Raw genomic sequence first — 25,846 nt, forward strand, 5'->3', positions numbered from 1 at the left:
GGACAGCAGCAAATAAAATTGGGTTTATCTGGAAGTATCGATAGTTAAGTGGTCGTGTGAAATAATTATTTGCGTATTTTTGTTACTGAGCGTGACTAATTTTAAAAATATATCAATTTTTGTATATTCAATACAGTGACGTAAAATAATTTATGCTTTTTTCTCTTGACAATAATTAAACTATTTCAGTTTATTCTTGGAACATTATATAAGGATTTATGGCACTTTTGTAATCGGACGCTTTTAAAGGTGAAACATATCACTCCAAATAATATTCCTCAGAATGCTTGAATAGAGAGATTAAAAAAACAAAAAAACATAAAAAATGACTTTAGATGTCTGACCGACTTTTATAAAAATATCTTCTAGATTTAATCTCTAGAGTTAAACTCCCACTCCAAGATACAGTTATCACAGTGCTTTTCAACGAAATAAGCATCGAATCGACATTCGATACTAAAATTGCCCGCTTTCTCTCATAAAGCAAAATGAGGCTTTGATATCAATAAAAATTGTTCCAGACACACTGAAGGTTCTGGGTTGGTTAAATTAGCGCAGTTTTTAAGTTGTTTTCTTCGACTCTCGTATTTCCACAGATGGTCATAAATTTTGTCTAAAGATATCTGAAGATGATACAAGTTTGTATCGAAACATCCTGCTGTCGATTTTCTCAGATCCGTGCATAGTGTACATAAGTATATTGATCATAAATTATTATCATAAAAAAACACGGGACATTTCATGGAGAAACTGAAGGTAAATAAAACACAAGAAGTTGAGTGACATTTTTCGTCATGTTTTTTTTTTAATGTTCTTTTCGAGAATGGAGGATGTAATGGATACATTGAATTTTAATGGCAATTATCGGCCCGCGTATAAAAACATTACTGACGATGTGAAAATACATAATTGTATAGCCGTCTTAATCTAAGAAAATACATGCTTTGAAAATTTGTACAAAAACTTTGTATATTCAAAGGATACGTGACCAAACAGTTTTTTGGAATTTTATCCAAAAAAAAACACATTTTTAATAAAGTTCCTGGGGTAAATGATTTTAAATTCAATCAATTTTACCTTAAACCATTCATCTATTGTCCTGAAAATTACCGAATACAAAACATTTATAAATTAAAAAAAGAAGGTAAGCGAACAAAACTGAATTGTGATCAACTTGTTTGTAATAAATCTAACAGCGAATTAATTTCAACTTAAACAATACATTTAAAGCCCTAACAATTTACGGGTTTTATTTTAAAGATAACAAACCATGAAAAGTAAAAAAAAATTGAATAGTTTCGTTTAGAACCCATAAAAATAATTCTCGACATAAGAATAAAATTCTCCCAAAAAGGTCTAAACTTGTCAACTATTTGCAGAATGTTGCAGAAATCATGTTAAACAAGAGAAGTTAGTTGTGGTTCTACTTGTTGGCAGCTGCAGAAGTGAGGAGAAAATCGCTTTGCAAGAGAAAATCACGGCACTCAATAACACAACACGTGGCTTAATAACAAGCTTCCTCGCAAAAACATTTGTCCCAGGAATGAACTTGCACTTAGAGAAGACGACCACAGCACGAAGTTATATTCCTTGAGTGTATCTTGTCCCTAAGGTGTCATTAGACCGAGATAGGATTGCAAATAACCACCTTGACTTGTCTTGTTTATTTCCTCACAGCCGCATTGATGCTATCAACCAACACGACTTCCCTTTTACACAGTTTGGCCGCCATTTTGTGGTGGTGAACAGATGGGATTATTGAGAGAAGGAAAAAGCAAATCTCCTAACTATGTATATAAGTTTGTTGGGCTGGCGAAAATATGCGGCATCAAGCAAGAATGGAGCAAAACAGCCTAAAAATACTACAACCTGATTAGGCGATAGATTTTGAAACAGCCTTTCCGAAGGTATTTGGTATAATATCATAAGTATTTTGTAATAGTTGCTCAGTAATCATTCAATAGAAATGACCACAGTATATGCCCACACATATTACATGACTCAATTTTATATCAGTTCACCAGGCTTAAAAATATTTTTGACAATTTTAAAATGTATTTTATTATTTAACAGAAAAAATATAGGGAAACTTAATAATTTTGAAGCGTTCACTTCAGTTATTCTTAAACAAGTCAACTTTCAACATTGTGAGGAAATATAATTTGTCAAGCCAAAAAGGTCGAGTAGATCGACATCATCTTGATCAAGACGTTTCGATACGAACTTGTATCATCTTCAGTAATGTGACTGAGAAATGAATTGAAGCATCACTTATAAAAGGTGGGACTCTAGAATCGGCCCATAAATAATCTAAAACCAGCAGCTAGCGTTGTGCAATCTCTAATGTTGAAAGGTGTTTTTTAACCCCCAGGCCCAAATAGACCCAACTTAGTAAGGTTGTTTAAGACACTTTGACAATGATTCTCAAACTGCGTGCCACGGAAAAATAGAAAACAAGATAAAATGGTTGGCTAATAATAATACTAAAGCACATTGTAATTTCGTTATCAAACCAACTAATACCTGTGTTGTGGTGTTAGGGCTAGATAAAAACGTTTTTTTTTGTTTTTTTTACAAACTAAAGCAAATTAAAAAAACAAGATTTTAGAAGCCGGGTTGAAACCGGTTTGCCGGTAAAGATTGATAACGACAGGTTCAGAGCAAAAGATTAGCGTCTGTTCATTATATGGGCCGAAAATTTATTTTCGGGACATATCTTGTTTTTGCCGCTATTTATATGGGCCGAAAATTTATTTTCGGGACATATCTTGTTTTTGCCGTTATTATATGGGCCGAAAATTTATTTTCGGGACATATCTTGTTTTTGCCGCTATTCTTTTTTGGTTTCCTATGGTATGTTTCAGACCGCTTTTTGTCCGAAGCTTTATAGAAAAAGTAGACATCGTAGAACCTTCAAATTTTCAGACATGGCGTAGAGTGGTATGTAGGTGCTTTGTAAAAGTTTATGAGGCTGCACTCCCAGGGGCCTTTGCTTGGGGGGTAAAAACCTGAAATATTGCGTTTTAGCACTTTGTAGCTAACGACAGCCATCTAGCAGCAGAAAAACTTTCATACAGAATTCGTTCACATTCGCTTGCTTTGTCCAGCTCGCGTCGCGACGAGGCGGCTGCTGGCATCCCTGCTGCGCCCTATTGTCCCGCGCGTGCAACATTTGTGTTGGAAGTGGCTTGCCTAGTAAAACTATGCACATGCGACTTGCCTTTCATAAAGAGGCCTCTCTAAGTAAAAAAACCTATTGCTCTTACAACACAAAATATTTTACCACCGCAAATTTAAATGCGAATCCTACAGGCAGTGTACACATCTCTGTTAGCACATGTTGTAATTGTTGCACCATTCAAACATATCAACACCAGGTCTAAGCAAATATAATTATACAAGGGCCGCAACAACAAAAAGCTTAAGTTTAACGCATTCTTAACGACGACGTTACAAAGCTACGTCATAACATGGCGTCATAAATAAATAAATCTTGCGTTTATTGGATTTAAATTGGCAAAACTTTCAATATAAAACGTGGCTTATTAGGCACATAAACGTGTTTGCATATTGCTCAAAACTACAGATTTAAACTCTGTTTCAACAGTGATTACTCAGACCAAGGCATGGTAAAAATTTACACAGTAAAAGTTGGAAAAAGTATAGCAAACCATAAACGTTAAATCATTTAGAGAGAATGAAAATATTGACTTTTTAAACATGCTAGCTGACCAAAATGTAATAACATGGCCGTAAGCATTATCTACGTAAATTTTTATTGATCAAATGTATGTTTCGATCATTTGCCAAAATCTACGCCATATTTGAACCCCCTTCGCTTCAAAGCCATAAGTTATTATATTATTATACACAACTTATAATTGTGTGTAGATATGTTGGATTGGAGTAACATACAGAACAGGTGCAAATAGCAAATATTCTCCAAATACGATGTTTCCAATATTCTCCAAATCGTATTTCATCGTATTGTCGCGGTAATACACAAAGAGGTAAGGCCGTGAATAAAGTTTCACCCACCGTACAATTAACGGAGGGAAGCATTTCGAGTAGGGATGTTCAAGGCAGAATATCAGCGACACATTTATACTGCTTGCTTTAAATGCGGCGTCAGCATTTTTTGGGGCGACCAATTACTTCGCGATAAGCTTCGCCTAATAATTAAGTGTCAATAGGGTGTATTTACCGCCGCAAGTTTAAATGCGAAATCTTAAGGCAGTCTACGCCTCTCTGTTAGCACCTGTTGTACATCTTGCTCCAACCAGCATACCAACATCAGGCCTAAACTTATCTAGCAAAACTTTCGATTTAATAGTTTGCGTATTAGGCACGTAATAGTGTTTTTCATATTGTTTGAAACGACAGATTTAAAGCCTGTTTTAACAGTGATTGCTCGGACCAAGCTATGGTAAAAAATTACCTAGTGAAAGTTTGCAAAAGTATAGCAAACCATAGGCGTTAAACCATTTTTAGTCTTTAAGAGAATGATAATATTTGATTTTCAAACACGTAAGCTGGTCAAAATTTAATAAAATAGCCATATGCATTATCTAAGTAAATTCTATTTATCAAATATATGTTTCGATCATTCCCCAAATTCTACGCCATATTTGAACCACTTTCGCATCAAAGGCATATTTTAAGTGGGGAAGTTTTCGGCCCATATCTGTTTTTGCTTGCAGAAACAAGTTAAGGAAAATGAAAAACAAAATATATAATATAAAGTACACAATACAAAATATTAAAAAAAAAATTAAAAAAAAAAAAATTAAAATAAAGTAAAAATTGAAAATAAACACTAAGCCCTGAAAATATATCCCCTGACAAAATATACAACAACCGCACCCCCGTCTAGTTCTTTTTTGGTTTCCTATGGTTTCCTATGGTTTCCTATGGTTTCCTATGGTTTCCTATGGTTTCCTATGGTTTGTTTCAGACCGAGTTTTGTCCGAAGCTTTATAGAAAAAGTAGCCATCGTAGAACCTTCAAATTTTCAGACATGGCGTAGAGTGGTATGTAGGTGCTTTGTAAAAGTTTATGAGGCTGCACTCCCAGGGGCCTTTGCTTGGGGGGTAAAAACCTGAAATATTGCGTTTTAGCACTTTGTAGCTAACGACAGCCATCTAGCAGCAGAAAAACTTTCATACAGAATTCGTTCATATTCGCTTGCTTTGTCCAGCTCGCGTCGCGACGAGGCGGCTGCTGGCATCCCTGCTGCGCCCTATTGTCCCGCGCGTGCAACATTTGTGTTGGAAGTGGCTTGCCTAGTAAAACTAAGCACATGCGACTTGCCTTGCATAAAGAGGCCTCTCTAAGTAAAAAAACCTATTGCTCTTACAACACAAAATATTTTACCACCGCAAATTTAAATGCGAATCCTACAGGCAGTGTACACATCTCTGTTAGCACATGTTGTAATTGTTTGCACCATTCAAACATATCAACACCAGGTCTAAGCAAATATAATTATACAAGGGCCGCAACAACAAAAAGCTTAAGTTTAACGCATTCTTAACGACGACGTTACAAAGCTACGTCATAACATGGCGTCATAAATAAATAAATCTTGCGTTTATTGGATTTAAATTGGCAAAACTTTCAATATAAAACGTGGCTTATTAGGCACATAAACGTGTTTGCATATTGCTCAAAACTACAGATTTAAACTCTGTTTCAACAGTGATTGCTCAGACCAAGGCATGGTAAAAATTTACACAGTAAAAGTTGGAAAAAGTATAGCAAACCATAGACGTTAAATCATTTAGAGAGAATGAAAATATTGACTTTTTAAACATGCTAGCTGACCAAAATGTAATAACATGGCCGTAAGCATTATCTACGTAAATTTTTATTGATCAAATGTATGTTTCGATCATTTGCCAAAATCTACGCCATATTTGAATCCCCTTCGCTTCAAAGCCATAAGTTATTATATTATTATACACAACTTATAATTGTGTGTAGATATGTTGGATTGGAGTAACATACAGAACAGGTGCAAATAGCAAATATTCTCCAAATACGATGTTTCTAATATTCTCCAAATCGTATTTCATCGTATTGTCGCGGTAATACACAAAGAGGTAAGGCCGTGAATAAAGTTTCACCCACCGTACAATTAACGGAGGGAAGCATTTCGAGTAGGGATGTTCAAGGCAGAATATCGGCGACACATTTATAATGCTTGCTTTAAATGCGGCGTCAGCATTTTTTGGGGCGACCAATTACTTCGCGATAAGCTTCGCCTAATAATTAAGTGTCAATAGGGTGTATTTACCGCCGCAAGTTTAAATGCGAAATCTTAAGGCAGTCTACGCCTCTCTGTTAGCACCTGTTGTGCATCTTGCTCCAACCAGCATACCAACATCAGGCCTAAACTTGTCTAGCAAAACTTTCGATTTAATAGTTTGCGTATTAGGCACGTAATAGTGTTTTTCATATTGTTTGAAACGACAGATTTAAAGCCTGTTTTAACAGTGATTGCTCGGACCAAGCTATGGTAAAAAATTACCTAGTGAAAGTTTGCAAAAGTATAGCAAACCATAGGCGTTAAACCATTTTTAGTCTTTAAGAGAATGATAATATTTGATTTTCAAACACGTAAGCTGGTCAAAATTTAATAAAATAGCCATATGCATTATCTAAGTAAATTCTATTTATCAAATATATGTTTCGATCATTCCCCAAATTCTACGCCATATTTGAACCCCTTTCGCATCAAAGGCATATTTTAAGTGGGGAAGTTTTCGGCCCATATCTGTTTTTGCTTGCAGAAACAAGTTAAGGAAAATGAAAAACAAAATATATAATATAAAGTACACAATACAAAATATTAAAAAAAAAATTAAAAAAAAAAAAAATTAAAATAAAGTAAAAATTGAAAATAAACACTAAGCCCTGAAAATATATCCCCTGACAAAATATACAACAACCGCACCCCCGTCTAGTCTTTTTTGGTTTCCTATGGTTTGTTTCAGACCGAGTTTTGTCCGAAGCTTTATAGAAAAAGTAGACATCGTAGAACCTTCAAATTTTCAGACATGGCGTAGAGTGGTATGTAGGTGCTTTGTAAAAGTTTATGAGGCTGCACTCCCAGGGGCCTTTGCTTGGGGGGTAAAAACCTGAAATATTGCGTTTTAGCACTTTGTAGCTAACGACAGCCATCTAGCAGCAGAAAAACTTTCATACAGAATTCGTTCATATTCGCTTGCTTTGTCCAGCTCGCGTCGCGACGAGGCGGCTGCTGGCATCCCTGCTGCGCCCTATTGTCCCGCGCGTGCAACATTTGTGTTGGAAGTGGCTTGCCTAGTAAAACTATGCACATGCGACTTGCCTTTCATAAAGAAGCCTCTCTAAGTAAAAAAACCTATTGCTCTTACAACACAAAATATTTTACCACCGCAAATTTAAATGCGAATCCTACAGGCAGTGTACACATCTCTGTTAGCACATGTTGTAATTGTTGCACCATTCAAACATATCAACACCAGGTCTAAGCAAATATAATTATACAAGGGCCGCAACAACAAAAAGCTTAAGTTTAACGCATTCTTAACGACGACGTTACAAAGCTACGTCATAACATGGCGTCATAAATAAATAAATCTTGCGTTTATTGGATTTAAATTGGCAAAACTTTCAATATAAAACGTGGCTTATTAGGCACATAAACGTGTTTGCATATTGCTAAAAACTACAGATTTAAACTCTGTTTCAACAGTGATTGCTCAGACCAAGGCATGGTAAAAATTTACACAGTAAAAGTTGGAAAAAGTATAGCAAACCATAGACGTTAAATCATTTAGAGAGAATGAAAATATTGACTTTTTAAACATGCTAGCTGACCAAAATGTAATAACATGGCCGTAAGCATTATCTACGTAAATTTTTATTGATCAAATGTATGTTTCGATCATTTGCCAAAATCTACGCCATATTTGAATCCCCTTCGCTTCAAAGCCATAAGTTATTATATTATTATACACAACTTATAATTGTGTGTAGATATGTTGGATTGGAGTAACATACAGAACAGGTGCAAATAGCAAATATTCTCCAAATACGATGTTTCTAATATTCTCCAAATCGTATTTCATCGTATTGTCGCGGTAATACACAAAGAGGTAAGGCCGTGAATAAAGTTTCACCCACCGTACAATTAACGGAGGGAAGCATTTCGAGTAGGGATGTTCAAGGCAGAATATCGGCGACACATTTATAATGCTTGCTTTAAATGCGGCGTCAGCATTTTTTGGGGCGACCAATTACTTCGCGATAAGCTTCGCCTAATAATTAAGTGTCAATAGGGTGTATTTACCGCCGCAAGTTTAAATGCGAAATCTTAAGGCAGTCTACGCCTCTCTGTTAGCACCTGTTGTGCATCTTGCTCCAACCAGCATACCAACATCAGGCCTAAACTTATCTAGCAAAACTTTCGATTTAATAGTTTGCGTATTAGGCACGTAATAGTGTTTTTCATATTGTTTGAAACGACAGATTTAAAGCCTGTTTTAACAGTGATTGCTCGGACCAAGCTATGGTAAAAAATTACCTAGTGAAAGTTTGCAAAAGTATAGCAAACCATAGGCGTTAAACCATTTTTAGTCTTTAAGAGAATGATAATATTTGATTTTCAAACACGTAAGCTGGTCAAAATTTAATAAAATAGCCATATGCATTATCTAAGTAAATTCTATTTATCAAATATATGTTTCGATCATTCCCCAAATTCTACGCCATATTTGAACCCCTTTCGCATCAAAGGCATATTTTAAGTGGGGAAGTTTTCGGCCCATATCTGTTTTTGCTTGCAGAAACAAGTTAAGGAAAATGAAAAACAGAATATATAATATAAAGTACACAATACAAAATATTAAAAAAAAAATTAAAAAAAAAAAAATTAAAATAAAGTAAAAATTGAAAATAAACACTAAGCCCTGAAAATATATCCCCTGACAAAATATACAACAACCGCACCCCCGTCTAGTTTCTGTTGTTGTTATCGGAAGATATTTCGTCATGGTGTAGTTGAATCCGACCGTTTAACTCTCGATTAATTGTGCGCAGCACATTAAAATGCATTCACATATTCCGAGATGGCGAAACGTCAATTGTTGGTAGTTTACTCCCACAGAATGCCAACGTAAAACATTTTTAGATTTACGTAATTAAGATCGACAACAATAATGGGTAACGGCTTCTTGCAGTTTGCAAACGAAGTGGCAGCTAAACACAAATTGTTACGCGCCCAATAAATGTTTAGAGCCCCAGGTTTAGAGCGAATATGATTGGCATCGGCTCTGTTGTGTTGTTGATAGCGGAAGATGTGTCGCATATTTTCACGCTCTTAGCCCAGATCGAAACAACGATAAAACGCCGCGCGATTTTTCACGCTGTAAAGACTCGAATTAGTCCCGCTCGCTTAAGTTACGTCACAATAACAATACTAGGATCGTACAACAACGAAAGGGTCAGCTATCGAGAAGTCATTCTATATTGAAATGTTAGGGGGGGGGGGCAAAATAAAAGTTTGTTTCTATTAATTAATAAAACGCATAAAATGCTGAAAAAAGTATGGCATTTGCTGCAGAAACAAAATATCATTGCAGACATTTCATCTTAATGACTTAATTTGCTTTTATTTTGGCCTGGATCGAAGTTATTTTATAAATGACTCGACTCAAGCGTTTCAAAACGACTTGTTTACTTGCAGCACAATTTAACTTTGAACGAGAATCAAAACAAGAATATGTGGGCTTTCAGAAAAATCATTTTTTTCACGAAGTTCTTTAATCAATTATAAAGAGGGTTCTTCTGACAAATATGTATTCTGTACCGACGTTTCGATAACCTATCCGGGTAATTTTCTTGAGGGCAATAAACTTGTAACCTTGCAGAAAGGTATATATACAGTGAGTCAAAAGACGAAAAAACAAGGTTGGGGCGAAAAAAGGAAACAAGGCGCGAATAACTAGTTCTTTAAATAGAATTAGTTTAAGATCAACACGAATTTACGCGGAATAACAGTGGCTGAAAAACAGAACAAGAAAACAAAAACAATTTAGTCGAAAAATTAAGACTTCAAAATCTTTTGAAATTATATATTTCACAATAACGAATAATCTACAAGTTTGGCACAAACTTCAAACTTAAAAATTTAATGAAAGTGTAAAAATTCGAAATAAGGCACTACCGGTACTAAAAGTCGCGTTTTTCTCCGTTGAGTGTGTCAACGTTTAAAATCAATTATTCGCCGCGTGTCTCGGGTGTTATCCGCTATTTAGTGAATGCGCCAAGAATTGTTGACAAGCATGAAATCTAAATTCCCAACAAAAACGTCTGCTGTCATCCGATTGAGCGATATTCCTTCATCTGATTGGATTAAGATAATTATTTCATGCGAACTGGGGATTGGTATCATCCAGGTATTTCCACGAAGCGATAATGACCTCAGTTTAAAATGACTTGGCGACAAATCCTTTACGTTACTGAGATTCTTTAGATTGACCTAAACTATTCACCACACATTTTTAATCGCTGAGTAGCCTACTACAAACAAAGTGCAGGATGCTGTACTTACAAATTGCTAACAAAGCCGCGGATTTTTTGCGAAAAAAATATTTTAAAAGTGGGTAGCATTTTGTGAACGTATCGAATAACTCTTTATTCATTTTTTAACAGATGAATAAAAAGATATTCGGAACGTTCACACAAAGCCCCTACTTCTGTACAGGCTTTGATATTCATTCTACTTCTATCTACAACCTCCAGGCATTATACTCCAATGTTTAATCATGGTTTGGGTTGCAAATAGTTGAGCAAAATAAAATTTTATGCTGAGGAGACAAAAAGATTTACAAACACTAACTAACAGTGTTGGAACCTTGAGCAGATTTGAGCGAGATAAGATCATAGTGATCCGCTGCACCTGCCCATCGTCATACAATATTTCACGCTCGCTTTGTTGAGATTCCAATCCGATTGACACGTCATAACAGCCCCATTGACCCCTGAAATCAGCCCTTGAGATCCCGGCGTCCTTGAGCCACGATTTCAAGGTCATTTGTGAATTTTACGGCTGTTAGTTGAAGGTTGTGTGTGGGCGGATGTTGGAACTAGCGCTCGATACTTTAACAACTCCTAAGTTTAAATCTTTTTATAACACTTCATTTTAGATAATTTTTGTCAAAAACAGATTACTTACTCCACTATTCCCAAATGTTTTTTCTGGTTCGCATTTTTCCATTCCCATTTTTCTTTGCTATAAAATTGAATTTAACCGACCTCACAAATTTTGAGAAACCGACATCCTTACAACAAACTCCAACCTAACCAAGTTGAAGTTTTTAGCGTTTGCTTTCAAGTGTAATATATGTGGTGCACACAATCTGCTATGCTGGAAAATTTTTGAGCTATATCTGCATTTGTGCCTTTGGAAGTGTTGATTCAAGATTTTCACAATTCCTTTTTTGTTTAGAGCACACAATCAGGTACCTAAAGTATTAACTGCTGCGCAATCATTACAACGAGTCAGTCATTTAGTTTTGGTGCTTGTATTATCAACATGCACAAATCACACGTGTACGAAATAACACGCAGCTACATCGAACATTAAGTTACCACGAAAGGACAGAAATTTACGATCACAATATATTATATAATCTGCGATTAAAAAACGTTTAATAACAACATTTAATTCAAATCTACAAACTGTAGCTGCTGGGCATATTGAGCACCTAATCTCTTCTAGAAGTTCGTTTCAACGTCCAATTCATTATTTCAAACTTCACGATTAGAAAAAAAAAATAGAATTCTGCAAAAAGTGTTTTGCGCGATGTTTTTGTGGTTTTCTTATGGATGTTAATTTGAAATAAATATTTTTCTCAAAAATGTTTACAATTTTGATTAATTAACTCAATCGCGGATGATGTTTCAATCAGTATTTTAGTTTGTTCACTCAGTATTTTAGTTTGTTCACTCAGTATTTTAGTTTATTAATTCATTGTGTGTGGTTAATCTTGCCATTTTTGCCAAATTTCGGAAAGAAAGAACGAAAAGAAGAACAAACTTTAGATATGATTACAGCAGTAATAATAAAGCATCTTCCTTCTAAGAAGAATGTTCACAGATATGTGTGAGGTTTTGTGAGTCCGAATTAGAAGACATACTCGTCGCTTTACTCGGCTTGGTGAATTAAACTCAGTAATGCGACTGATTTCGGCAAACCTTACGAAAAGCAATCGCTGTTTGTCAAATGTTTGTAAATACAGAATAAAGCCGTGCAATAAAATTTTAAGCATTATCCCTTCCTTCGTTTAAAAATAAAAGTTCTAGAAAAAATAACTAAGTGCAACGTATTTTCAGCATTAATTATTATCAATGCTTGTGCTCGCAAGAACAATAGATTTCTTATTTTGTAACAATTGGCTTCTTAACGGTGATTATTTCTCCTTCCAACAGTTTCCTTCATTTAGTCGCATGCAACAGACCATGACCGTGTGAACTGGTGCGTGTCGTGTGAAGTCAAGCGTGATTTTCTTCCTCCACGTCAGACGTTCCAGTTATCTAAAAAAATATCGTGGAATTAAACAAAATAAGCACATTTAGAATTGGCAACAACCCCCCAAAAAGATATTATTCTAAAACTTGTCACTGTTCAAAGCATTTTACGTAAAAAAACAATTATTTACAGTTTCATCTGGGTTAGCGTTTTCCTCCGATACTTTTCTTTCCGCCCCCGTCGTTTCTTTTTCTTCCACGGTTTTAATTGTCGTTTCTTGATTTTGCGCTATTTCCGTTTCCGTATTTTCCTTTGTTGTCTTTTTTTCATTAGTTTTCCCTTCTCCAACTATTTCCGCTTCCGTAGTTTCCCCTTCCACAACTATTTCCGCTTCCTTAGTTTCCCCTTCTTCAACCATTTCCGCTTCCGTAGTTTCCCCTTCTTCCGCCGCTTCCGTTTCCTCCACATAGTCACCGCCACCTTCTTGTTCGCTTGGAGCTGTGTTGCTCTCTGTGTTGTAACCTTCGTCGTCGTACACTATTTGTTCGGGGTCTGGAGCCCGGGGGAGGAATTCATCGTCGGGGCAAACCTTCTCGAACACTTCGCGCGCCTGACAATCGACAAACAATGGCCATTATCGAATCACAATCGGCATAGAATGGCCATTGATCACAGTCGAGTATTAAGGAGAATAAGTATCCACTAAAAATACTAATTACTTAAATTGTGCAAAAAAAGCAAGTTCAAAAGTAATCTTTTTGGTAACTTTAGGTGTGTTGTAAGTTGAAAAACGCATATTGTGCATCACATCACAACCTTTTTGAAAAATCAAGACAAAAATTTCGTTTTTTCGCCGCATATTTCCAATTGAATCATCGTTATAGTTCTCCAGCAGTGTTTCGGTATGGATGCCGAAGTAATGTAATTTATTATAAATTCCACTTTATCCAACAAGTGAGACGTTGTTGGAAACAAAATAAAAATGATTTAAAATTTAACCTGGTAACTCTGAATCCGTATCGCGCAACTTTAACCGAAAACCCATGTTCTTTGCCCCCAAGTCACCCATTTAACCCCCAAGTCACCCATGTTACCCCCCAAGTCACCCATGTTACCCCCCAAGTCATCCATGTTACCCCCACTCACCTCTTCCATTGTTTTGTCGAACCCGAGGGAATTCCCCGGCCCGTTGATGACGTGTACGTTGCCAGGCAACTGATCACGTGACACTCCTCCCTCGGACATAGAGAAGTAAGTTGACCACATGATGGCGGGCTTGGGAGAGGTTTTGTCAAAGTCTGAAAAAAAAACGCTTTGTGATTGATGGATGATAATACGTCTAGAATTCGCCTTCTTTAATAATGTTGTTCAAAATAATGGTAAAACAACGAAAACAACAGAATATATTATTGCACTGGAAATAAGAACCTCGCAGCAATTCGAATTAAACGGGCCAGTCTTTCAACGTGTGTCTGTCACCTCTTACTTGGTGGCCTCTGACTTTTATATTTTCGTTCGTTTTTCTTCTGCCATGTAATTTAATACCGCTTAATAAACTGTTCGCAAGAAAAAAACATTTTTTTTGTATTACAAGTAACACCTCTAGAAGCTAAAACTTTAACAAAATCAACGAACTTTGTCATATTCTAAAGATTACTTCTGTGTGACGTCACGCTTTGACAAAACTTTGTGACATCACGTTATGACGTAAATTTGTGACGTCACGTTATGACGTAAATCTGTGACAAGTCGGGAAAATGTATGGTCCCCAAAGAAAGATTCCGGGTCGGCGCCTGACCAAGAGTCTTGGAATTAAAGCAAAAATATTTATTCAATTCAGAAAGAGCGTGACGTCACACGTTCCACCTTTGACCCCTGACCTCACCTTCAGCCGTCCCACTGAACAATATCTTCTCCACTTCTTGGAAAACTTCTCTTGGAAGCTTGCCTTCCGTTACGTCACTTGTTGATGACGTCATTGCGTGAACCAGAACTAAAAATAACAGTTTGTTTCGTTAAAAGTTGGTAACGAACCAAAGGCAAACTTTTCGGGCATTACATGTAAAGATGTTGGGTTTTTAAAATATTTTAAATATAAGGTAATATTTTTTGCAACATAAAATAAGTTTTTGATTAAAATGATCTAATCATTACAACTTAAATAAATTATAACAAATATATCTATGAAGTTTACAAAAGGATCGAAACATAAGTGTTTGTATTCAACATTATTTTATATAATGGGTTATTTAACTTATTAACAAAACAGTATAGACTTTGTTGTCTCAGTCAAAATCAGTCACTATAGGTCCTAGTTTATAAAAGAGAAATATATTTCGCCGATCACGACATCATCAGTCTCTTAATTCGAATGAATGAATTCAATAAATTAACAAGAAAGTCTATACTGTTTGCTACCATTCGAAGTCATTGTCGTCATTAACGTGCATTAGGACGAGAAGATATCTTCATTTTTACATATTAAGTTTGCACTTAACTTATTAATTAATTATTTATTGTTGGATAGGTTATCCAGTTTTGGTTTTATTTTGCGTCATTGACTTGACTTGGAGTTGCCATGCAGTAATGATGATTTGACTGGGACTTACTTGTTATATTTCAAAAGACCTGTTTTTCAAAATCACTGTTAACGGACTAAGAAATATTTTTTTTGTCAAAACTAAACACAAACTCACATAAGTTGTTTGGGCACACGCAGCATTGGGGACCAACTTCGATCAAACGAACTGATGCTCTGCTGCCATCTGGTGGTAGTGTGATCAGAGAAACCTAATGAGAAAAATAAACTGAACTTTGAATTTCAAATAGTAAAATGCAGAAAGGTATTGCAATACAGTTTCAGCTTAGCATCTGTTTCCACAACAGAATCGAATCCTAACAGAACTCATAATGCGAAGATGAAAGATTTTTAAATTTTAATAGCTTGAGAAGCTAACGGCTTTAAATAACAATCCGTCAGCAAGGCCTAGAACAGGGGTTCTTAAACTTTTTTTAACGCAGACCCCTAAAATTTTTTTTGACGTTGCGTAGACCACGATAGAAAATTTTTTTCAAAAAATGACGTCATGAATTGACGTCACAATACAAACGAATTTCATAAATCTGTTGATTTAGGTCTAAAAAATGTGAAAGTGAAATGAAGTTTTAATACAATCAGTGATAGAATAAATTGTTTTTTTAATTAAACTGCTTTCTTTGAAAAAATGATTACTTTTTAAATTTACACTAATATTTCAATTTGGCCTTCATGGACTCCCTAAAACTAATTTACAGACCCCTAAGGGATCCATGGACCCCAGTTTACCTGGCCTAGAACTTTTCATATAAAATATGCATTTCGCCATAATGGATGGCATCGTCAGTTTACATATACAAATAAAACTTACAGTGCCATCCGTTTATGACGGAATGCATATTTTATTTATATTATAAGTTTTAGAGCTTGCTGACTGATTTTTGTGGGAAGCGGTTGAGCTTCTCAAGCTATTTCAATGCATTTTCCTACTAAATTGTTAATAATTACAACAGTTTTAAAGGCATTAATCAAAATAGTTTGCTTAACTTCTTGCCATTCATTTAAAACAAATTATAAAAAAAATATACAAAATTAAGCATTTGTAAATACAGTGACAAATGGAATCCTGATAAACACTCACATGTTCTTTGTCAGCGGACAGCAGTGATTTATTGGTGACATATACAGCGCGTAAAACTTTTGAAGTAAATTGTTGGCGGAAAGTGTCGGGTACGTTGCTCTCATCCAAAATAAGATGTTTGCAGCGGATCTTTTGACCTGAAACGAAGCAACATTTTTAAAGCTTCAAAGAATAATATAACAAACAAATTTAAACACTTGCACTTTTAAGACAAAGTTAGCATAAAAAATAAATTTAAATCATAGGGGTGTTACTTAAAATTTTGTAATTTAGGAAAATTGATGAAGTTTAAAAAACATATTTCTACCTTGTGAGTCCACAATGGCAGAACAATGGCCATTATCTTTGTTTGTTACGATGCCAACTGCATTTCTGCGAAGACAAAATGTTCCCCCAAAAACTGCGCTTAATCTGGAACAAGAAGAATGTGTCACATTAATATGGTGGAAGTTGTTTCAATACTTGTTTTTGTTATCGATACAAAAATTGTTGGAATATTTTTAACTAGTAATAAGCATTGTGATTTATTTTGTATTAATTTATTTTGAAAAGTTAATAATGTATAAAAACAACTTTTTTTAAGCTGAAAATACCTACTTCATTAAATATAACAAACAGCACAAAAAAATCAGAAACAATTTTAAGGTATTAATTTTTATCGGAAAAGGCCTGAAAATTGGTCATTTGCAATAATCAAGCACTGTTTAAGTCTCAACAACTATATTTTTCACCAAAGCACATTAAAAGGTAAAAATTTGGATATTTTCTAAATGAGTTCCAAAAAAGCATCTAAGCAGCCATCAAGAAAAAAACCGCCCTGGTTTTTACAACTATATTCTTTACCAAAGCAATTTAAAATACATAATATATATCCCACCTGGAGAAAGCTTGGGGTAACTCCCCAACCCCATACATCGGCCACAAGAAGGCACTGTTGCCATAGCGACCGAGGCTGTGCAGGAATTTGCGAGTTGCTTCCAAACCTTGGAGGGTCAAAGTTCGCGGGTCGATCATAGCGATCGAGTGGACTATAAACTCTTGGACTTTGGAACTCATCTTCTTAGATCCAAGGAACTCAACGAACGGCTTGTTAACGAAATCTTAATAAAAAAAAACCCAAAAAAACAATCTAATAATTTTTTAATAAGTTGGTGACACACGATTAAATCACAAATAAATACATAACTGGAATGTCTGCCTTGCATGCATATAAATCCTTGAAAGCTATTCATTTTAAATTAGTCAAGACCCTAGGCATTTTTAGAAGGTTTATTAAATTTAATGAGAAAACAGAAGTCAGTGTCAAGGATAGAAAATCTTTCAGGAAACACAACAACATAAGTGAAAAGCACGATTACCTTGATATTCCTCGGGGTGTGCTTCATAATTTGCACACAAAGTCAAAACTCGCATCAGAATCCGCTTTTCAATTATCGACACAAATCTGCAAAACAAGTGTTTATAGTTGATTACATTTAATTCCAATAAAAACATTATGCACAGCTAATTTAATAACCTTTTCAAACACTAGTATATATATGTTGGGAGCATGATGGCTGGAGATTGTAGTTAATCGAAGTAGGGCATTTTTAGGGTTAGGGCTATATATCACTTTATATATTTTATATATGATGTTAAAAATGAATAAAGAAGATATAAGAAATGTTCAAAATTTTACCTACTTTTTATTAGGCTTTAATATTCGTACTAAATAGGTTAAGATTCGTTGTTTGTAACAGAATTGTCTGCAATATAGTGACACCATTGTATGTGGCAGTTAAGCAGTTATTTAACGTAAGTATTCAAATGTCCATTACAACACCCTCTACATATATAAAAATTGGCTAGGTTGACAATAATTCTAGTTATTTATATCATGGAAAAACTGAAACTGGTTTGACACACTTTTAAACACATAATATCTTTTCGGGAAATGACTTTTTATGTTTGGATAATAAAAATTGCTGAGTGCACCTATTTGCGGCTATCCAGTTATAACATGTCTGACTGAATAAATCCATGCATGAGCTGTGCATTTGTTAATTTGTATATAAGCAGATGTAAATTACTTCCTTGCGTTTGTCAACTTACTTGCTGTTGAAGACGTCGGCTCTTGAGCACGGAACAGGTCGAAGGTCACTTTGTCCGCTCAAGAGGGTCAAAGTTCGTGTGAGGTTGCGGAACTCGAGATAGCGCGCCACGTTCGATTGGATCAAAAGCTCGACCAGTTTCCCTCTGGAAAACATCACCTGAGGGCAGGAGAGAGCAGGCTCAGTCAGACGAAAAAAGCATGGCAAAATTTTTACTAGGGCTGCATATCGAGGTTGAGATATTTTTTTGTGTTTTAGAAGTTACCAAAGTTCTATTTTTTACAAAAATGTTTTCAATCGAAACACTTCGTCAGGACATCTGCCCGAAAGACCTTTGAAAAAATTTAACACTAAAGTCACTGTTTTCAAATGACTTGACTTAAGTCTTTTTAAGGAATGACTTGGGTTTAAATGAAGTATTTGCGTTTTTATTAATTTAATTTTGTTATTGCTCATAATTAGACAAGTTTACCAATTTAATGTTCACTTTTTATGACAAGGACATGACTTGGAATTGACTTTGAATTGACTTGCTCTAATTATAACTTGACTTGGTATTAATTCCAAGATGACAAGTTTAAAACACTGAATACTAGTTCCTCCAAATTTGGTTGGGATGATGATAAATAAAACATCACCTTTGGAGCAAGATCAATATTATATTTCCTCCAGTTTTCGTAAAACTTTTCATAAGTTGGGAATTGTTCCACTTCTGGTTGCTTTTCATCATCTTGCGAGCATTTTTCATCAATTTTTCCTTCGGACACTTGCTCAACATCTGTAGCTTGAGTGGAAGGCGATTGTGCACTTATTCCATCACCTTTTGCTTTTCCGTCATCCTGTATTTCTTGCTTTGTGATGCCACAAGAGTCAAATTTGCCTCTTTCATTTGCTTCTTCATCGTTTTCTGCTTGTTGCGAGACATCAGACGAAATATTTTGTTTCTCATCGGAAGATGTAGATGCCGGGACATCATTCGACGCTTGTGAGTTTAAAGTATCTTCGGTTACTGGAGCTTTTCTGTTCATTTAAAAACATTAAGTTGAAATCAGATTTTAAGATGTAGAAAAACAACTTTTCTTTAAAAACAATGTCCACAAATTTATTTTTTTTTTACCTTTGAATATACCAAACATATACTACAAAATTTGGATAAAAATAAGAGTTTTAGAAAATTATTTACAGCCATGTCATAACATTGAGATTGATAAGTGACTAATTAATCTACAAAAGTTATTACCTGAGGAAGCATTTTGCACAACCATCATTTACAATTTGTCGAGGTGACAAAATAGGAAGAAATGACTCATTTTCTCCAATGAAAGTTGTCGCATCAAAATCTAAAAATTGTTCAATAAATTATACTAAAGCCTACGTAAACTTGTAATAGGTTTTGCTTAAGACAATGATAGAATATTAGTTGAAAAATGGAAACAAAAATACTTTAATACAGGGTGCGCCAGAAAAACCTACCACATTTTAAATTGTCACTGTACCAAAGCTGTAGCAGTCAGACAAGAGGTTGAATTGAAATTTTGCAGCAGAGGACTTACCATTTGTGTTTCAGGTTTTAATTAATATAAGTAAATAATGTTTCGTGCAAATTTAAAAAAAATTTGTATCTGTATGTAAAATGGCCTGGACTGGCGAACACTGTACGTTTATTGTGGAAGATTTCGTTGAAAATGGGGAATATGTGACTCGAGGGCGCCATCTACAGTATGTAATCTTAAAACATAAATACATCAAATGGTAACCTTGTGACTTTGAGATGAGACAATAAATGTTTTGATTGCTTATAAATTTTGTCTCTTTTTCCTTGTTTGAAATGAGGTAGGTTTTTGTCGTACCCTTCACCAGTCCAGGCAACTTTACATACAGATAGGAAACTTAAAAACCTTATATAAGTTCAATTTGGTCATAGAAACAATTTGGTATTTTGCATTTAATTAAATAGATGTTCGATACCTGACAGTTTTCCATAACAATCCCCGGTATTTTCGGCAAAAAATTGCGATTCGATAGGCCTACCATGTGACGTTATTATTATACTCAAAAGTAAGTAAGATATTCTTCCAAAATCTGCTGCAGCCTAGGCACAAACCTTAGAGGAGAACTGACACTACCACATTGGGGTATTGGCTCCAATCCAATAATATTGAACATTCGCAATAAGAACTTACCAGGTTTTTGTGTTTCATCGAAGCGTCCATCCACGACAAACTTTTCAAAGTCCTTGATGTTGAACGAAGCCCATGAGCTCCCGTAGAAGGTGTTTTGGTCGATGTGCAACACCGATTTGCCGATGCGTGATATTGCACCTGAGATAACCGACTCACCAAGACCTGAACAATATATTTTTTATTACTTTTGTGTTTTATTTTATTAAAATCTTCTGCCAATTTGTACTAAATGTAAACAATTGTTTCCAATTGCGGCTGTATCTATTGTTATTGTTTGTTCATTTGTTACAATTTTTTAATTAAATATCTATTCTATGTTGGACAAGTGCTAGTATATGCAATGTTCAATTAATTTAATTACTAAGCATATATTAATTATTAAAATAAACTTAAAGAAATTGATGACTGCGATAAATGTTTTATACTAACTCACTATTATTTTACACAAATTTATGGTTAAAGGTAGCCTATCAAATCACGAGAAAAACACAAATATGGTGGCCCGATTACATGTTGGTGCCTTCTCCCAAAGATGGGAATGCTTGCTCAAAACCCAAGCCAATGATGTTATTTCGCATAAATTGTCGCCGGTCTAGTTAAAAAATATCCATTTTGACATGAATGGCGCAAATCTTTGGCAGCCACAAAGTATTGCATGCAGAAGTGTTTGGAGGAATTGGCTAAAACAAAAAGGTTCTGGGTTGCTTTAGCTAAGAAATTGTGCATTGTTTGAGGATATCTATAAACACAGGACAACAATTAAAATAAAACATGTTACAAAGGAGATTTAATCATGGAAAAAATGGAAAACTCAATAATTTTAATACTACCACTGGGCATACGCTGAGTTTGAAGTGGCTGATGCTAGTGTACGCTAAAATTCAATCCGGTTTTATCAAGTTGCGCTGGTTAAGTTTGGTTAAGTTAAGTAAGTCAAGTCTCGTTTGGCCAGATGTAAACAAATTTTGTACACATCGCTTGGTTAAGTAAGTTTATTTCCAACACAGTGCTTGACCCAGGTTGGAAAGTAAGACCTGTTTCCCGCTCAGCCACGGTCATAGCCGCACATTTCATGTAAAATCAACAGAAAATGCGGTCAGTCGCTAAAAATGCAAATTTTACAAATAATGTTATTACAGCCGCACAATTTCAAGCTGCAAAATCGTCTCCCCCGCAATAAATCCAAAGTTTCCAATCTGGTGCTTCACCATAGAATCGTTTAGTAGAGGCGTGTTGACTGAATAGAAATAACATCTCTGTGTTACTTTACGCAATGTTTTACGGTGACAGGACCGCGTTTGGGTCATGTTACAAAGCTGGTTGTAAAACTTAGTTTCAAATAAGAACAAACAATAAGACGTCCCCTACACCACCATCCAAACCCCAACACTAACTTCTACCCCAACTTTAATTCAAATGTGTAATGAGTAATCACTAAGTGATGTATGAGTTGACCTAGCCACCGCCCACCTTAAACTTGGAATTATTTAAATAAAGTGAATCTGTCTCTTTAATACGAACGGAAAACTGAATTTAGGACAAAACTTCGATATTTACCTGTTCCTATAATCACAACGTCGAATTCTTCGGGCAATGCGTCGTCCATCTTAATTTTATTATTTCTTATAAATGCTTAAAACTAGAAAAATATTTTATTTTAGTAAAACACAAAAACCTCATGAAAATCTGTTGTTGCTAAAATCTCTCATGCATGACCAACATTGGAAACTATTTCGAGAAGTAAAAAGTTATCACTGACCTAACTTTGTCATTTTTGTTAAATTAAACATCTAACATCTCTCTCTCAACATAAAGTCATCAATTGCAGAAAAATGAAGCTGTTAACCATTCTATCCACGATTATTATGGTTTGCTACGAAACTTGACGTTCTTGTTTTTATTTTTATCAGCTGATTACTCAACACTGCCTCTGGTGGCAAATTAAAGCTGAGTAAGTTGAAATAAAATCCCCAAATTAAGTTTAACTTTGTATTTCTTTCAAAATATTGATAACAACACATTAAAATTAGACCTTTAGAGATGGCCTCTTCAGATCAAATAAACTTGAAAGAAATCCTGGAATTCGGTGAAAACCTGGCAAGAAAAGTTGGAAAGGTTTATTGTTATTTTTGCTTATTAAAGTTAAGAGTAAATATTTTGTGAAATCCTGCAGAGTTTGCAGACAAAGCAATATAATCCTTAGATGCACTTTATGCAGACATATGACCTGATCATTTTTGTGTGAAATTTAGCCCGCCTGCAAATTTAGCCCGATTCATTTTCTGTTGGCCACTGTGAAAGTATGGAAAGCTCGTGTAAAAGTTCAAAATCTCGATGTATTTTTTTAGTTTTTTAACAGACCAAACAGCACTGGAAAAAATATAACAACAAATTTAGACGTTTCGATTTCACTAAAAGCTATTTTTCAGGTTAAATGCATTCAATTAATGCAGCACTTTACTTGCAGAAAATTGCTGATGCTTTTTTGCAAGACAAGAACGTTGTGACAAAATCGTGCGACACGGATCTTGTGACAGAAACTGACCAACAGGTTGAAGCAATCATCATTCAAGAAATTAAAGACAAATATCCTTCTCATAAGTAAGTTCAAATGATGATGAAATATTTAGTTTTAAAAAAATATCTGATTACAATATGTAAACAATTACTTTGCTTTGTAAATTTTTTTACACAAATTATTATTATTTTGATTATAATGCAAGGTGGTAAAACATATGCAACTACTTTATCAATACTTTGTGCGTTATAAATTTAAAAGCAAACAACTTTAAATTTAGGCCATTTTTAAATATCATAAAAAACACACAAATTTAAAGCATTTTGTTTTGTGTTTGCAGTCGGCGTATTGTAACTTAACAGTAAGAATGTTTAGGTATCCTAATATTGAGCTGAAATTCAAAATGTTTTTCTTGCAGATTTATTGGGGAAGAGTCAGTCGCTGGTGGAGCAAAGTGTGATTTAACCGACAATCCGACGTGGATTGTTGACCCAGTTGACGGGACAACAAACTTCGTCCACAGGTAAAAGTTGATTCTAACCAGGGATGTAAAAAACTAAACCCGGGTCCGACCTTGGCAAAAGTAAGATTTAGTTGAGTCCGGCTCCAACACTGAAGCCTGTACTCCACCCAAGTAATTAAAATAACTTGGATATTCAGCAATCCAGTTATAGGGGTGTCTTATAATTTATCAACATGCAATACGTGGCTTGAAAATATCCACCATATGCTATTACAACTTTACGATTTACAGTTGCCTCATCAGTTTTAAATTTAAAAATAATGTTATTAGATGTATTTTAACCATTTTAACCATGAATAAGGTTTCCGTACGTAGCTGTGTGTCTTGGTTTTTGCGTTAACAAAGAGAGAACGATTGGCGTTGTTTACAATCCAATCCGAGATGAGATGTATTCAGCCATTAAAGGTCGTGGGGCTTTCTGCAACGGAAATCCAATCAAAGTATCAACTGAAAAAGGTAAACTGCGTTACTATGAACTTTCGTAAAATCCACTTTGCCTGTAAACAAATTTTTCCTCTGCATCCTAACTTTATATTCGCACACCACCTGCAAATTGTTTTATTGAAAAGGTGAAAATGTTATTTAAGTTTGATATATAATAGCTGGAGGTTGTAGTTAGACGTGGAATAAAAATCCATTCAGAAGTAGGACAAGGTAGAATTTTGTTGACACTTTAAATAAATCTTAAGATCATGACTGGAGGTTGTTATTAGACATAAAAAGAATATCAAAGCTCATACACAAGTATGTGGCATTTTGGGAGCATTTAAAATAAATGTGGTCATTTTGAAAGTTTTTTGAGAAAACATCAATTTAGGAACAAACATTTTCTATTCAGATTTACGCAAGTCCCTGATTTTGGCCGAGTTTGGTTCATCGAGAGAAAAGGAGCATATGGACACTGTGTTCGCCAACCTGCGAGCTATCATTTCCACCCCTGTGCATTCGTAAGTTTGGTGGACCCTTATGTTGCTTAGATAATATAATGACTTTTTATTGATGTTACAACCCAGTTTTTATGTTTTATTGTTTGTTTATTCTCAGCAACTAAAGATAAATATATAATCTTTAAAAATGGGGAACCTTGATTAAATACCACAGAAAAAAAAAATTAACAGAATGGCTTGTATTTATTTGTGTGAAGGATTTTTTTATTTTTTAAAATCTGAAAAAAATATGACGTTTTGAGCGTAAAAAGTGCAAAATTTCGGCTTGGACTAACTAAATATGATTTAAAAATTCACAAAAATTTTTTTTTTCAAGTAAAGAGAAAGATCACTTGAACGTGAATTGATTTTTAATACCGGTAGTAAAAAAAAACACTTTAAAATAAGTCGTTTGATATGTAAACCTAACATGACAACTGGTACATGGGTAAATATTTTCCAAAACAATATGTCATGTAGAATCCACAACATGGGCTCGGCAGCCCTGAACATTTGCGCGGTTGCAAGTGGACAAGCAGAGGCGTACTATGAGTTTGGAATCCACTGCTGGGATTATTGCGCTGCATCGCTCATACTCGATGAAGCTGGCGGTGTTTCAGTTGACACAACAGGTCATCTTTAGTAAAGATCTTTGTTTAACTACGTTTCCTGGTTGTGTGAGCTGAAATATAAAAGCATCCTTGCAAAATATCCAATGCAGCTTAACATTTTTGTGCTGCGTGATACACTTGGTACATGCTTTTATTTCTTATTGATTAATCCATTCAATGAATTGAGTCACTATTTTCAAATGACTTGACTTGAATTAAGTAATTTGGACAAATGTCTTCGTTTTTATTTAGGATTTTTTTTTATTACATTGGGTTATAAAACAATTTGCGTGCAATATCCGCTTTTGTTATTTTTTACTAAGTTATTGCTCATATTCGGTTAAAACGTTTTATTTTTATGACAAGGAATCAAAATTGTCTGGAACTTAACTTGTTATATATTCGAAAAGATTTGACTTAGACTTGAGTATTTTTACGATTGACTTTTTCATTTCAAAATCACGTGGTTACAACACTTGAATTTAAATCAGGATGCCCGAACAGAATGTAATTCAACAAAGTAGCATGAGACAAAGAGAACTACGGAGATGGAAACATAACTAAACTTTTAACATGCAGATTACAAATTGAGCGAATCAAAAGGGTAATTTTAATGAAAAGTGGGCACATTGAAAGCGTTTCGTTTTGCCTTCACACAAATAGGAATAAACTACAACTTACATTACAGGCGGCCCTCTCGACTTGATGTCCAGGAGATTGATCGCAGCTTGCAATTCACAAATCGCTTCCAGTATTTCGCCGAAGCTCATTCAAACCGAACTACCGAGGGATTAACCAGCT

The 25,846-nt window shown here is 34.9% G+C and overlaps 2 protein-coding genes across 2 annotated transcripts; one reads left to right on the plus strand and one right to left on the minus strand.

Moving 5' to 3' along the window:
- Nucleotides 1–12,540: 12,540 nt before the first annotated feature.
- Nucleotides 12,541–22,116, minus strand: LOC146134747 (rab proteins geranylgeranyltransferase component A 2-like). Its single transcript, XM_083395614.1, has 14 exons — nt 22,025–22,116; nt 20,468–20,629; nt 19,525–19,624; nt 18,923–19,304; nt 18,286–18,443; nt 17,553–17,638; nt 17,072–17,294; nt 16,502–16,605; nt 16,195–16,331; nt 15,214–15,307; nt 14,403–14,510; nt 13,664–13,815; nt 12,708–13,127; nt 12,541–12,582 (listed from the first exon to the last, which is right to left on the minus strand). The coding sequence occupies exons 1-14, from the start codon at nt 22,071–22,073 to the stop codon at nt 12,541–12,543; spliced, it is 2,217 nt and encodes a 738-aa protein (XP_083251740.1). The 5' UTR covers nt 22,074–22,116.
- A 391-nt stretch (nt 22,117–22,507) lies between these two features.
- Nucleotides 22,508–25,846, plus strand: LOC146134748 (inositol monophosphatase 1-like). Its single transcript, XM_083395173.1, has 7 exons — nt 22,508–22,582; nt 22,935–23,068; nt 23,404–23,508; nt 23,810–23,964; nt 24,347–24,455; nt 24,915–25,066; nt 25,734–25,846. The coding sequence occupies exons 1-7, from the start codon at nt 22,508–22,510 to the stop codon at nt 25,838–25,840; spliced, it is 837 nt and encodes a 278-aa protein (XP_083251299.1). The 3' UTR covers nt 25,841–25,846.

The sequence above is a fragment of the Ascidiella aspersa genome, chromosome 8 (assembly GCF_963924565.1).
Source record: "Ascidiella aspersa chromosome 8, kaAscAspe10.2, whole genome shotgun sequence".
In the NCBI taxonomy this organism is placed as follows: domain Eukaryota; kingdom Metazoa; phylum Chordata; class Ascidiacea; order Phlebobranchia; family Ascidiidae; genus Ascidiella; species Ascidiella aspersa.

Excerpts from the sequence above, each read along its gene's own strand:
- LOC146134747 (XM_083395614.1), bottom strand. The coding sequence starts at position 22,073 with ATGGACGACGCATTGCCCGAAGAATTCGACGTTGTGATTATAGGAACA. Across the intron at positions 15,308-16,194 it reads TGTCCGCTGACAAAGAACAT|GTTTCTCTGATCACACTACC; the intron begins GTGAGTGTTTAT and ends TTTTCTCATTAG. Across the intron at positions 14,511-15,213 it reads CGTGTGCCCAAACAACTTAT|TTCTGGTTCACGCAATGACG; the intron begins GTGAGTTTGTGT and ends TGTTATTTTTAG.
- LOC146134748 (XM_083395173.1), top strand. The coding sequence starts at position 22,508 with ATGGCCTCTTCAGATCAAATAAACTTGAAAGAAATCCTGGAATTCGGT. Across the intron at positions 23,965-24,346 it reads CAAAGTATCAACTGAAAAAG|ATTTACGCAAGTCCCTGATT; the intron begins GTAAACTGCGTT and ends TTTTCTATTCAG. Across the intron at positions 24,456-24,914 it reads ATTTCCACCCCTGTGCATTC|AATCCACAACATGGGCTCGG; the intron begins GTAAGTTTGGTG and ends TATGTCATGTAG.